This window comes from Meles meles, chromosome 17 (genome assembly GCF_922984935.1).
Source record: "Meles meles chromosome 17, mMelMel3.1 paternal haplotype, whole genome shotgun sequence".
NCBI classification, from domain to species: Eukaryota; Metazoa; Chordata; class Mammalia; order Carnivora; family Mustelidae; genus Meles; species Meles meles.
This window is the reverse complement of record NC_060082.1, coordinates 60,823,809-60,838,084: the sequence shown is the minus strand read 5'-3', so window position 1 is coordinate 60,838,084 and position 14,276 is coordinate 60,823,809. Positions and strand designations below refer to the sequence as shown.

The following is a 14,276-nucleotide window of genomic DNA, read 5'->3' as shown; positions in this document are numbered from 1 at the left end:
ATTTTTAAAGGCATAAATTAAATTCATGAAACCAATCTGGTTTTGGCAGGAAAACGAAGACAGACTGTTTTTAATGAGTGAGGTGGTCAAGGGTAGTATGGCTTGCTTTCGAGCTTCAAAATCAAATATAGAGCTTTGAAAAGCTGACGTTTCCTACCATATAATTATTTATCTAGGAGTATTCTGGTTAACTGTGAAGACTGAATTTCTTTATCACAAAACAGGAAGTTCTGAAATGATCAATTCACTTTACCTTTCAACCTTTTCAAGTAAACGGGAACATCACTTTTAATACTTTTGGAGTCCTCTTCTGTTCTCTCCCACACCATCTGGGGAGGGTTGTTCTGTGCTAGCCAGTCAGCAACTTTATTTTCTGGAGCCATCATTCCTGTTTGAATCCCCGGCAGGTCTTGAGTTCCAGGAGAAGACTTCTTGGACTTGTGGCGCTGATCAGAAGTGAATTTCGTCACATGGTCTCTAATAGTGACCTTCCCTGGCGTACTGTCATCAAATTCAATGGTAAATGAAGCATGCCCTGCACCTGTTGTATGGGAACTTGGTGTGTCTTTTGTTGGGATTTCATGAATAGTGCTCTCTGTTATTTGTGATGGCTGCTGAAATTCTTTTGTAGGGATTTCAAAGTAACTTGGTTCCCTACAGAAAGGAAAAAGTACTTCTTCATTTGCAGCTGCAGACTGTTCCTCAACTTGCTTGGCATCTACGCTGCACCCTAATGAAAAAAATAAGAGAAAATTCAAAATATTTGGGAGCTTCTAGCACTTAAAGGAGAATAAGTATGGCCATTTGTATTGTGCCATGAGAATCAGAAGGCAGATCACAGCCTGGATGAAAACCTGGCAAGTGTCACAGAGCAGAAATAATTTTGATTGTAAGCACAGCATTCAGTAGCAGAAGATGCAAGACGAGTAGCAGCAGTGACAAAGAACAAAGCAGTTAAGAGACGCACCGTGCATGGCTAGATCCATATTTTTTCCAACTTGGATCTAGAAATCAACAAGATGCAAAAGAAATCAATCAAATACAGATGGAGATGCACATTAGACATATACACCTAGAAACATAACAAAAAATAAGAATTTCCTTATCAAATCAGGAGGACGAAGTATCTATGAACACAAAGTAGAGCTCTAAAGAACAGGTGCTTAAATGAAGAAAGAAACATGAAGTCAATATGCAAGCAATGTTCTCGAAGTAATGAGAACACTTACCACTCCTCACCGTGACATTTAGAGACATTACTTTTAGAATTATAAAAATAACATTACTGATGTGCTCTCACTGCAAGAAGATGGATACAAGTTATAAAGAAGAAAAGAAAGACTAAAGATAAAACATGCGGTTTGCCTGCAGCATTGCAATCCGAGCAGTAGTGTGAAAGAAATAAGGTAAAAATAGAAATTTTAGTTGCCAGCCAAAAATTCCAGAAGAAAATCCATGTGTATGTCTATATAGCAGAATATGCACAAGTGCCAAAAATTCTTAGGAGGAAAGCTGAATTATAAATCTCAGATCAAAACAACCAGATGGGCAGAAGGGACTCTGGAACACAGTCACCATTGTTCTGCTATCTCAGAAATCAAGATAAAGGTCTAAAAATATACACATTTGTACACAGTATATGTGAATGAAATTGGCAAATAAAATATACAAATGAAAATGACTACCGAAATGTCTTCTTGTATGTATGTGTTATTAGTGCAAATGCAAAAAATTACTAAATAGATAAATCAATAAATAGAAGATTAAACTGACCTCTTTTCCAGGCAGCAAAAGAACCATGTCCATTACCAAGATGCCAAAGAGTTCAAATGAAAATACTTCCCTAAAGCTCACAGAAGCATTCTATTTTTAAACAGACTGATGGGAAAACCATACACAGATAATTTATTAGGAGGAAAGGCAGTACATGGAGACTAGGTTGTTTCTAATCATTCCCTAATTAAGTGAAGTACTATTTGGTCTCTTGAAGTATCTTTTCAAATATTAAATCTTGATGGATTCTTCAGGTGCTATAACTGATGTTTTGGCAGTACTCTCTGAACATAAAACAAACAAAACAACTGTTTGCTTTTAGGTTGTAAGAACGGGACAATGACACCACTGTAATCAAATGTATGGAACAGGGTATAGAAAACATCAAGCTCCCGTTCTAAAACAAAAATCAAAAACGAAAAAACCCACTACACAGAAGGTAAACAAGCAAAGAAAACAATTTTCAGTGTAAAAATCATTCTTTTCAAAATACAGGTTTTCTTATAGCTGAAAATGTGAAGTGTGTATCAGAAAATACTGTCATTAAAGCGGAAGTTTTACATACCAATCGGAAGAAGAGATTATACAATAAGGCCACATGACCTAAAGTCCTGTTTTAAATTTCTTTGTGTAAGAGTTAATTTATCTTAATAGTAAAATGTCCACCTGCATTCTGGTTACTCTGAAGGCCTGCCATTTAAAATTTCCATGAGAGTAAATTGCATTAGTCATTCCCCACATATTAGTAACTCATTAAAAAATGTTTTTAATTTTTCTACATGGACTTATTTATTATTACAATGTACTGGACTTGATCTATTCCTTATAGTACAATTGGCTTATAAACCTATAAACCTACATTTGTGTGTGTACCCACCAGTTACATCCATATACTCACTGAGTCATTTATTCTGCTTTGCTCATCCTTCTGCTAACAGAATAATGCTGGCTGGGGACAAGGGATGGTATAGGTTCTTTCTACCACCATGTGGTCACCCAAATAAAATGATGTGGCTGAACTGCATCTACTACAAAGCAAAAACCACAAAAATCTCCTCCAAGGATACAGCATTTATCATCTACTTGTCATTCATAATTTAAAGGAATACTCTCCTAATTTTTCTTCCTTGTGAAGGAAAAGTTCACAGTTAATACTGATATACTTTCAATATTTTTTCACATTATACACATAAAGACAGCAGAGATCAACAACTGCACATCACTGTTTCTAAGGTTATCATCCATTCGTCCTACTTCAAAGTCACCTTTACTCCAAGGACTAGAAAGCTGAGACTTACACAATTTCCCTAGAAACCAGTTACCTACCAATGTCATGTAGCACAAGAGAGGGGAAAGGCAGCATGTCAGGACCTGATGACTATACCTAGGCAGGGAAGTAGCGGAGAGATCTGCAATCAGATAAATTCTGTCTCCATCATTCTTTCTCATTTTCCTCATCAGAAAAAAATGCTATCTATCCACGAGATTACTAGGATGATCCAGTGAGGTTAAGTATTAAGTGAGATAATCTAAGTTACCCAGAACAAAGCCTGGCACAAATGTCTCTCTCTTTTCCCCAATTCTCCAGCATAGATAAGAGTCAGGGAAATGAAAACTAAACTGAAAATTTAACTCTAAAAAACCCAAGACAAATTCAACAATGAATATTCCCATATTCATGATCTTTCTAATTGGGAAGTCACTCACCAAGAGCCTTTTTACTATCTGCTTAGATAGATGTAGCAAACCTGAAGCAGGGATTAAGGTAAGACACACTGCACTGAGAAGAATCAGACAAAAACACAAGAGCTCAGAGTGTGGCTCAGAAGCACAGTGGTCCAGAACCATTTGGTACATAAGGCCAGCAGTCCTACATCCTCCAGTGTCCCCCAAGGATATCACTGTGATGCATCACAGTTCAGTAACTGATACTCATCAGGACGACTCAGTCAACAACCAGAAACTTAAAAACTTAAATTATAGTCAGCCTTCTCCACTTAAGAAGACAGTGATATGGGTAATTCATTTAATAGAAATTGAAGAAAATGGTTAAACATTTAACATAAATTGTCAGTTGTAAATATAAAGTTCAGTCACCTGAAGGAATTCATTTCTCTGAAGATGATAAAAACAGATCATGTGTGGGCTTACTTTACTTGAGAAGAGTAGGTCCTCTAGAAAAACCATGGTGGCGGGGGCGGGGGGGGGCTTCTGAATTAATATAGAAAAATAAAAGAGTTCTCAGAACACTGACAGAACAGATTCTGGAAATTTGTGAATTTAATATCGATTTATCTTCATACTCTGTTTATACTAAATTAATATATGAAACATCCTAATATTTTGTTATAATCTCAACTGCTAGATAAAACTACTTAACAATTGATTATTCTAAATTATGTTTATCTAAATCAGAACAGCAACTGGTGATAATATCCTCAAGTTTAGGGCATTTTATGATTATGCAGCCTTTTGGGGAAACTTCTAATACACATCGTCCAAAAAACTGTTCCCTTCATTCTTCTGTACTAAATTAAGTGAAATATTTAACTAAATCAAGATGATAAAGGCTATCATGATGAAAGCCCATTCGCTGAACTCAGAACATATATCCAACCTCACATATTCAAGTGCCTCAAATAACAAAGACTAGGAAATACCTTTTGCTAAAAAGGAGTCACAATTGGAAAGTTTCCAAATTTAGTATGATTAGATTAAAATCAATGTAAGAGAGCCAGAAATCTATTCCTCACAGTTGCAACAATTAAAGGCCTTTAAATATAACTTAAATAAATGTTCACACCCTGCCAGCAGGTCAAAAAGCACACTGATAGCTCAAATGAGTACAAATTCTCCTTCTTACTAGGACTAAAAATATTCATACAGTTTCAGGAGAATTTGGTTGTCCAGCATACATATTTGGTTCCAGGGTTTTTTAGGCTCTGTGCTTAAGTCTGTAGAAGATTCTGGATACATGTGGACCCACTGAGAGGGGCATAAGGAATCAGCACGTGGCACATACTCTATTACCCTTTCTGAAATGTTCAGCTCTCACAATAATTACTAAAATTTTACATTCTAAAAATTGGTAACCAAGAAGCAAATCACCTTTTGTGTTTTCAAAAGAGCACCCTTAGAGCATAAACTGATTACTTTTATGTCATAATTTGAAACATTCAATAAAAACAATTTTGAAATGATCAAATTAAATTAGATTTAGTGTGTACCTTCATACTGATTCTGCAATCTCAGTATCATATAAGTTATTTCATGTCAGAAAACTGTTCCCTTCACCTGTATTTTAAGAGACTACAAATAATAAATGTGAAATATGAGAAATGAGAAATGAGAAATGAGAATATGAGAAAGCCGATGAGACCCTCACCCAGCTCTTAACTGGTGGCATCTGGCTGGGTTCTTTATGGCATTTAACACAAGACATAAATCACTTAGTTCTTTCTTACTCAAGAATAATCCCAAGATCATGAGACAGCTTTTGTCATGTGGCAAAAATGACACTGAGTAAGACAGGCCACACAAGCTGATAATCATTTAAGAATTCATTTTCATTCACACAGATGATGAGGACAGATGCCCTTAGCTGCAGCCACTGTGGACAGAGCAGAGAAGGGGAGAAACGGGCTCCCGATGACACTCCAGAGAGGCAGGCACCAGGCCTGAAGAAACAGTTGTATAAGCCAGTAAATTTCCTTTCCGCTTAGTCTCAGGTCACATGAGTTGTCTGCATCTGACCCGTATGCTAAATGATACTAAGCATCAACACTCAGTATTTCTAAGCTTGGACATGGAGAAAACCGTGCTGGTGGACAGAAATAAGGAAGCGACGATGGGAACTGATTTGCGAAGTTGACCACTTCAGTCTGGGGCACTTGTAAAATCGAGTCCATAAAGCCAGCTTTCTTACCAGATTTGTATCCTGGCAATATCAGCATATTTAAAGAACAGTGTTCTTACTCTCCAGCTAAGAATGTCTTATCTTGTACAGCTAGGGTCAAAAGTAGAAAACAGGGAAGGGTTCTGATGGCATCGCTCTTTGACTCAGAGTCACACTTGGTTTTCCGTGCTGCTGGGTTTCCTGGTACTAGTATTTAATTCCTCCGGTCCTGGATCCTTATCTGTCATTATCGTGGAAACTGGCCATTTGACCCTCTGGTGTCCATGTCTTTGCCAAGTCCTTATGTGACAACTGATACCTCTGTTTGTTTCCTGGAAATCTTGATTTTCTGGCTTATGGGACACTTAGCTCATTACTAAATCCCTCTAGCAACAAAAGAATATGTTCCTGGACTATGAATGTGACCCAGAACTATTTTTTCATTCTGGCTGCTGAGCTTGACTAATTCTGCTGCTACCATACCCAACAAATAAAGCACACTGAGGTTTTAAAGAAGCTTTAATTTCATACATCACATTTCTGAGCATAAAAAAAAAACTGTTCATTTAAAAATATGATTATATACCTACAAATCTAATGAAGCACACAAAATTAGTTTGTGCCTACTATTTTGGTCTAATTGAAACATTTTAATAATGATTTTAAATGACTTTAAATGCCCAATTATATTATTAATCTATTTTTCAAGTTTTAATCTCATAAGTTAGAATAGTATTTTAAATAAAAATGATACTGGAATTAACACTTTATGTGAGAATCATACGTAATAAACTTACAATGACAAGGTCACTTAAGACATTCACAACATTTTTTATTAAAGATTAGTAGATACATACATCTCTTTACAGGGTTGCCAGATTTCTGCTTAGATCATAAATTCTTCCCAAAATATCTGCTGAAATGTCATACTCTGAGCTTTTCCTTACCTGCTGTTCCAGCTTCATGACTTTTTTCTTCGGGTTTGCCATTTGACTTGAAAGCCCTTTTCTCCTCCACTTCATCGTCCCCCCACCATGATGGCTGCCCGTATAAGGGAGTGCCACGAGGCATGGCAGAAATATCTGGAAAGGGGCGAAAAAATCTACCTAAAGCATATGAAACAGAAAAAAATAGACTTTTGCAGACTGCTAGAATTGCCTGGTTAATTTATTAAATGAAAACAAAGTATAGTCTAGGTAACTGAAAGGTACTCTCAGTTGAAAAACCTGTTATTTGTTTAAGACCCTATTCAATGCTGGACATCACTAAATAAACGAAATTTTGTACTGGTGAATATCTAAGTATGCAAACTGCGTTAGCCTAATAGCTTTTTTGTGAAGGTATAATAATTTTTTTGGTATATAGAAATGGCTCATCAAGTCTAAATAAAAAAAAAATAAAAAACAAAAACTAAATTTTGGTATGAGTGACCATTAAAAATATTTTTAAAGCCTAAGGGCACTGCAGAGTAACTAAATTTAAACTAGCTGTTAATGTGACTAGTAGGTTTATATCTGAGCAAATTTGGTAATGCCTATTAGTTTAAAAAATTGTCTTTGGGGGCGCCTGGGTGGCTCAGTGGGTTAAAGCCTCTGCCTTTCGCTCAGGTCATGATCCCAGGGTCCTGGGATCGAGTCCCGCGTCGGGCTCTCTGCTTGGCAGGGAGCCTGCTTCCTCCTCTCTCTCTCTACCTGCCTCTCTCCCTACTTGTGATCTCTGTCTGTCAAATAAATAAATAAAATCTTTAAAAAAAAAAATTGTCTTTGTATAAATGGGATTATTTATCTAGAGCAGTTCCTGGAACATGATAAATATAATAACGATGATGATGATGATGTAACCTCACTGGGTATTTCCTGTTAATTCATTTCAGTTATTATAGTTCAGAAAAAGCATAAAACATGAAATAATAAAAATAGTGTAAATGACTATATTTTCTTCCCTCAAATATTTAAACATATTTAACACAACTACGTATAACCGCCACATATAATTATGTGTTATATAATGCTTTCTAAAGAAGGCACTGGCTGCATTAAATCCCTCTCTAAAGCTGTCATTACTATAAGCTGATATGGACATGGCCAAGTTCTGCAGAACAAAGCACGTGCTTTCTTCACAATCAAGCAGAAACATGGTGTTGTCCCAGGCGCTCACTCACCCAGGGCCTTCTCCTCAGGTCGCAGTGCTTCCGCGGCTTTGTGCGGCACGTCCGCCGCCGAAGTATCTGCCAGCTTTGCATCCAGGCTTTTGGCACATGCAGATTTGGATAATTCTGATTCGGAAGATTTTTGGGACAACTGAAGCTGAATGGTAAACTTCTCGTGCTACAGAACATTTAAAAATGAAAATGAAACATCTAGGAGTAAAATCAACCCTAGCAAATGGCAGGTTTACAGAAGAAATGAGGAATCATTTTTACCTTTAGAGCTTCTTCAGGGACCCTCATTTCTCCTCGTACTACAGTGAAGAGATTTGTATGTAAACAGAGCTAAGGAAGAATATCATTTCAAAATTCTGATAATCAAGCTTCAAATGATCAACGATAACTTTGAAATTGTCCTACTTTCAACAGGTAATTACAACGGAAGCATTATATTCCCCTTAAGAGTTAAATGCTATAATATGCTCACAACCATGAAGACTTTAATTTTTAAATACTAGAGAAAAATCTAAAATCTAGCAAGTAATTCCCAACTTAACCAGTAATGGTCTTCAAGAAGCAAATAGCTGGGTGATTAGAGCACAAAAGACATTTTCAGTTCTCACAAACAAACAGTATGACTGCAAAGAAAAAGCACCTGGGTCAAATTATACTGAGTTAATCACAGTGATGTGAAAGGAAGTATCTCATCAGTGATTACTCAACAGTAAATCCTGAAAGAACTGGATTACTCAGACTTTATAAGCACTGATAAAAATGAAGTTCATTTTGAAAGTGCAGAAGAAATGCTATAATTACGGTCCTTACAGCAACCACAATTGCCCCTTTCCTCTGGCGATTCAGTCAAGGTCATATTACATTACCAAACAACTGATTCTATACAGATTAGAACCAAGTGCTAGATAAAACGAATGCTTTCATCATTAGGCCAAAAAGAACAATGCCTCTGTATATTAAAGAATATCTTTCACTACACAGCAGAGGTCACATTTCCCACCATTACTTAACCCTGTACTTTTATAACCATGTATTTATAATAAATCCCATTATCCTTTACCAATTCACAGCACCCTATGACTTCAAGGGTAAAAAGCTATAATTATCACAATCGCTTGGGGTAAAAATAGTTTCCATGCCTAAGGAGCAGCAAACTTGCAAACGAGTATTTAATTTATATTTCTATTCATTAAAACAATAAAAACTCGGAATTTTTGTGGAGTTGTAAAGAGCTCTGGGGAATATCCTGTTTAATTCCATGAACTGGTCGTCTTATTCTGTATATAGGGAACTTGAGGACTGGAGGGGTAAAACCCAAGACCACAATCTAGTCAGCTGAATCCCAGTCCAGGGTTCCCGTAGCTGTGAAATATGTGAAATACTAGAATTTTCCTTTTTTGTTTTGTACACATGCTGGTACCGTACTTCCTGATATAGGTGAAAATACATATTTTGTAATAATTTCATATTTCATGAAAAATAAGTCTAGTAATTTTGTTTTACCCCCAGAAACTCATTAACAGTTGGAGAAGATTCACAGCATTCCTACATTTCCAAAGGAAAATAGTGTCTCAAAAAAACTGAAAGCCATTTCCACTTTTCCAGTGGGAAACACCACATGACCACAGCCTGCTGTGAGGGTTTTCTGGGGGCTTCAAATTTTCTCCAGAGAGTGTTCCAGGCTATTCCCCAAGGCTAGTCTGGGGTACTGTCTTTGAACTTAAGACTCTTTTAAGATAAGGGACAACTGGAGAGAGGCCACACTTCTTGGGGTCAAACACTTTACCTTCCAAAATGGTTTGAGTGGAACCAAAGAGCTCAAGGATTCTCTTACTTGGGTCATGAATTTACCTGAGAACACCGGTATCACTATGAGATTTTGAGCCTGCCTTAGTCCTCGAATTTGCATCCAAAGTTATCATCCTCCTAATGGTACAGACGCAGGTTAACTATTCTTAAGTTGCTAATTTAAAAAAATGACAAACTAAGATACAATTACTCATGCTGTCAGTAAGTTAAAAATACACAATACAGTATTAACTAGTAATATGGATTATATCTGAATTAAAAAGTTAAATAAAGTTTAAATTCTTGCTGATTAAAAATCGTATTTGTGGGGTGCCTGGGTGGCTCAGTCAGTTGCATCCGACTCTTGATTCAGCTCATGTCATGCTCTCAGGGTCATGGGGTCAAGCCCTGGAACATGGAGCCTGCTTAGGATCTCTTTGTCTCCCTTTGCCCCTCCCCCTGCTTGCATAGTCTCTCTCTTGAAATAAATAAAATCTTCTTTTTCCTTTTTTTTTTTTTTAAAGATTTTATTTATCTACCTGACAGAGAGAGATCACAAGTAGGCAGAGAGGCAGGCAGAGAGAGTGAGAGGGTAGCAGGCTCCCTTCAGAGCAGAGAGCCGGACGTGGGACTCGATCCCAGGACCCTGAGATCATGACCTGGGCCGAAGGCAGCGGCCTAAACCACTGAGCCACCCCGGCGCCCCCCCCCCCTTTTTTTTTTAAGATTTTATTTATTTATTTGACAGAGAGCGATCACAAGTAGGCAGAGAGGCAGACAGAGAGAGAGAGGAGGAAGCAGGCTCTCTGCCGAGCAGAGAGCTGGACACGGGGCTCAATCCCAGAACCCTGGGATCATGACCTGAGCTGAAAGCAGAGGCTTAACCCACTGAGCCACCCAGGTGCCCCAAAATACATAAAATCTTAAAAAAAATTCATGTTTGTATGTTATTCTCCTATTTCTTTACATAAGGCTGTGTCATTGTTATTCTAAGTCATCCCTATGCTCAATTTATTCAAGAAATGTTTATCTAAAAGTGGGGTCAAAGAAACTCATCTGCATATTAGTAATGCTCTCTAAGACCCTCTCTTTTATCTGAATGACAAGTAAAGCTAACTAAAAGGAGAGTAAAATTTTAAACAGTTTTAGTTGCTCCTAGGGCCTTAAAAACACCAAGTATCAGGTATCATTGTAAACACATCTTTCAAAAAATCTTTTAAAAAATAAAGTCACTAACTTGTTTCATTGGGGAGATACTAAGCACTTACAGAAGAAACCCAGTATTACATATGTGCTTTTGCTGCTTGGGGCAAGATTTCCAGTGTTTTAAGGTTTCAAAAAGTGCTATAGTCTTACACAACTGAATGGGCATTAATAAAATGTTCTCTGAAAAACTATATACTAAAAAGAATGTGATTCTCATGATGCTGAAGACACTGGATGTCACAATATATGAGAATACCCGAATAAAATTATTTTATATAGGGGAAGAATGGAAAAAAGCATTCTTTTTCTAAATTTGTGTATCTTGAATGTGTGATTTAAAAATACACATATAATAGGGCGCCTGGGTGGCTCAGTGGGTTAAGCCTTTCCCTTTGGCTCAGGTCATGATCTCAAGATCCTGGGATCAAGCCCCTCATCGGGCTCTCTGTTCGACAGGGAGCCTGCTTCCTCCTCTCTCTCTATCTCTCTGCCTCCCTTTCTGCCTACTTGTGATCTCTGTCAAATAATTAAATAAAATCTTGAAAAAAAAATACACATATACATATAATAAGAATACCCTTAAAAAGTCTCCTTAGGTTAACCAAAAACTTTTCTTTTTAGATCTTCTCCTTAGAAATATGGAAAATGTATTTGACTATATTCAATACTGAAATACGCAATTATGCTAAAATAGACTGCACATCGTATTGACAAGGCAGGTCTTAGGAGATGCCAAAGTTTTACCAAAGAAGTTCATGACAGAAAACCTCCCAGGGGGAAGATTTCATTTCTTCAGCAATTTTCTACTAGCTTACATTTATCTACACCTTTAGAAAGAGGTATCATCTTATTTTGGTAGATGAATACCTTGGCTAACTTTTTTTTTAAGATTTTATTTTATTTATTTGACAGAGAGAGAGAGATCACAAGTAGGCAGAGAGGCAGGCAGAGAGAGAGGAGGAAGCAGGCTCCCTGCTGAGCAGAGAGCCCGACGCGGGGCTCGATCCCAGGACCCTGAGATCATGACCTGAGCCGAAGGCAGCGGCTTAATCCACTGAGCCACCCAGGCGCCCCCCTTGGCTAACTTTTAAAAAAAACTGTTTTATAAGAACATAATTTTTAAACAACTCCTTTTAACTTTTCTTCTATGACATGACTCCTAATTTAATCACTCATCTCAATTTCTTAAATTTACTTCTTTCAAGCTTTGAGAAATGTTCCCCATTTTTGAAATCTGGAAAGCGTGTTCATGTATTGTTGTGGATATCAATCATATTAATCAGGAAGAATCTTAACTCCTCTAAATGAAGAATCCTTGATTTTTAGTTATGTTTATCCCCCTCTTGGTCATTTTTAGCAGCCACGATCCGGACCCAAGCACACAATGCTAAATGTAATGTTCTAAGTACAGATAAATCATAATCTTGAAAATTATGACAATGATTTTTACCTTGCTTCTAATATGATTAATCCAATAACTCTGTGGGCCATTGTTACAGGAATAGACAACTTCTTTGGGAAAAAGAACCTCATTAAAAAAATTAAGGTAGCAGATTCTTATGCTGACTCATATGACTGGGATGGTAAGGATTTTGAGGTTTATGTATTTAAGTAATGTTTATTTAAATCATTTGCCACTGAACATGGAAACCATATCATATTCTGATTCTCCTCCTAGTTTACCAGTGATTCTATCTTAATCTTTTTTTTAACTGGTTCCTTATCTCTCCTGCCTCTTTGTATTAGAATGTACCAGGTTTCAGTCCCTGGACCTCTCTCTTACCAATCTGTATTCACTCCCATGAGTGATATCACTTAGTCTTAAGATGTTAAGTATTATTTAGACAATGGAAATTCCCAAATTGTTGTCTATAGCCTACACCTCCTCCTCTGGATTCAATTTGTATATCCAGAATGGCCAAAATCAACTTCTCAGACTCCTGCTTCTGGCCAGGATGGAAAAAAGGAACCAGAGTTACTCTCCCATCTGAAGCAACCAAAAACTGGACAAAATATACAAAACAATGGTTTTCAAGACAATCAACATTAGGAAACAGAAGACAGTGATTCCTGAGCGAAGAGAAACCAAACGAGGTGAGTCTAATCACTGTCTCCAGACGACCACCTTAATAGAGATTCCAGGTCACAGTGCAAAGAGGGGTAATCTGGACAGAGCCTGGCAGGCTCTCTGAGCTGTAAAGGAAACACGGTTGAGTCTGGGGAGACCAAAGTGATTGGAGTTCATGTGATTGAGTACTTAAGAGTAGAGAGCTGCACAGGAGAGAGAATTCCACATGTTCTGAGGATATTGCTCAAGCATTCAGCTGAGTACTGATCAGTAACACACACACGGGAAAAAACTACTACCTGGTCTGGGGCAAAAACTATCTAAAAGTACTACACGTCACAGTGCCCAGTGCACACAGATGGCAAGGAGTAGTGTCTGTTCCTAAAAGCCAGGCAGGAAAACCTCATGAATCATGAGTCACTGAATAAAGGAGAGGACACAAATATCTTCTGTAAAGTGCCAGAGAGTAAATATTTTAGACTTTGGGACCATGTGATCTCTGTTACAACTACTCAACTCTGCTGTGGTAGTCCAAAAGCAGCCACAGAAATATGTAAATGAGTGGGCATGGCTGTGTTCCAATAAAACTTGTTTACAAACATGGGCTGAAGGCCAGATTTGCCACTGGGTTTGCTGACCTCTGTAGCAGTATACAGAAAGGTCTTGCCTCCGTAGTGGGGAATATTAGCCTCAGACTAAGCTTAGAAGCCTAACAAATCTTAAAAGCAAGACCCAAAGTAATAAAACTGTTTCCAAGTAACCCATGTCCCTGAACAAAGCTCAAAAATATGTACAGGAATATAAAAATATGCATACAATACTCCACAAACTCACAATGCCTGTCATCCAATCAAAAATTACTCTACATGCAAATTAAATCAATTAAAACTGATGAAGAACTGACCCAGATGTCAACAAAGGTGTTAAAAGTTACAATGATATTCTATATGTTCAAAAAGTTAAGAAGTAGCTTGGGAGATATCAAATACAAAATCCAAACAGAACTTCAAGAGATGAAATCTATACTGCATGGATTAATGACAGATTAGACACTGCCAAACAAACAAACAAACAAACAAACAAAAAAACCCACTAAGCTTAAAGACACAGCAATAATAACAATCCAAACTGGAACACAGAACCAATGATTAAAAAATAATACATAAACAAAGTACTAGTAAGCTGAAAGACAATGTCAAGTAACCTAACAACATCTAATTGAAGGGACAAAATAATATCTGGAAAAATAACAGCAGAAGGGTTTTCTTTCTTTTTTTTTTTTTAAGATTTTTATTTATTTATTTGACAGAGATCACAAGTAGGCAGAGAGGCAGGCAGAGAGAGAGACTGGAGGAGGCAGGCTCCCTGCTGAGCAGAGAGCCCGA

The 14,276-nt window shown here is 37.3% G+C and overlaps 1 protein-coding gene across 10 annotated transcripts in view; it reads right to left on the bottom strand.

The window, feature by feature from the left end:
• Positions 1-14,276, bottom strand: part of CEP170 (centrosomal protein 170) — a 124,754-nt gene that overhangs the window by 50,674 nt on the left and 59,804 nt on the right. For all 10 annotated transcript variants that reach the window (XM_045982477.1, XM_045982476.1, XM_045982482.1 and 7 more), the window contains 4 exons: positions 8,091-8,149; positions 7,830-7,995; positions 6,616-6,750; positions 254-730 (listed from right to left, as the gene is read on the bottom strand). In XM_045982477.1, coding sequence (XP_045838433.1) covers positions 254-730; positions 6,616-6,750; positions 7,830-7,995; positions 8,091-8,149 — 837 coding nt within the window. The remainder of the gene's footprint in view (positions 1-253; positions 731-6,615; positions 6,751-7,829; positions 7,996-8,090; positions 8,150-14,276) is intronic.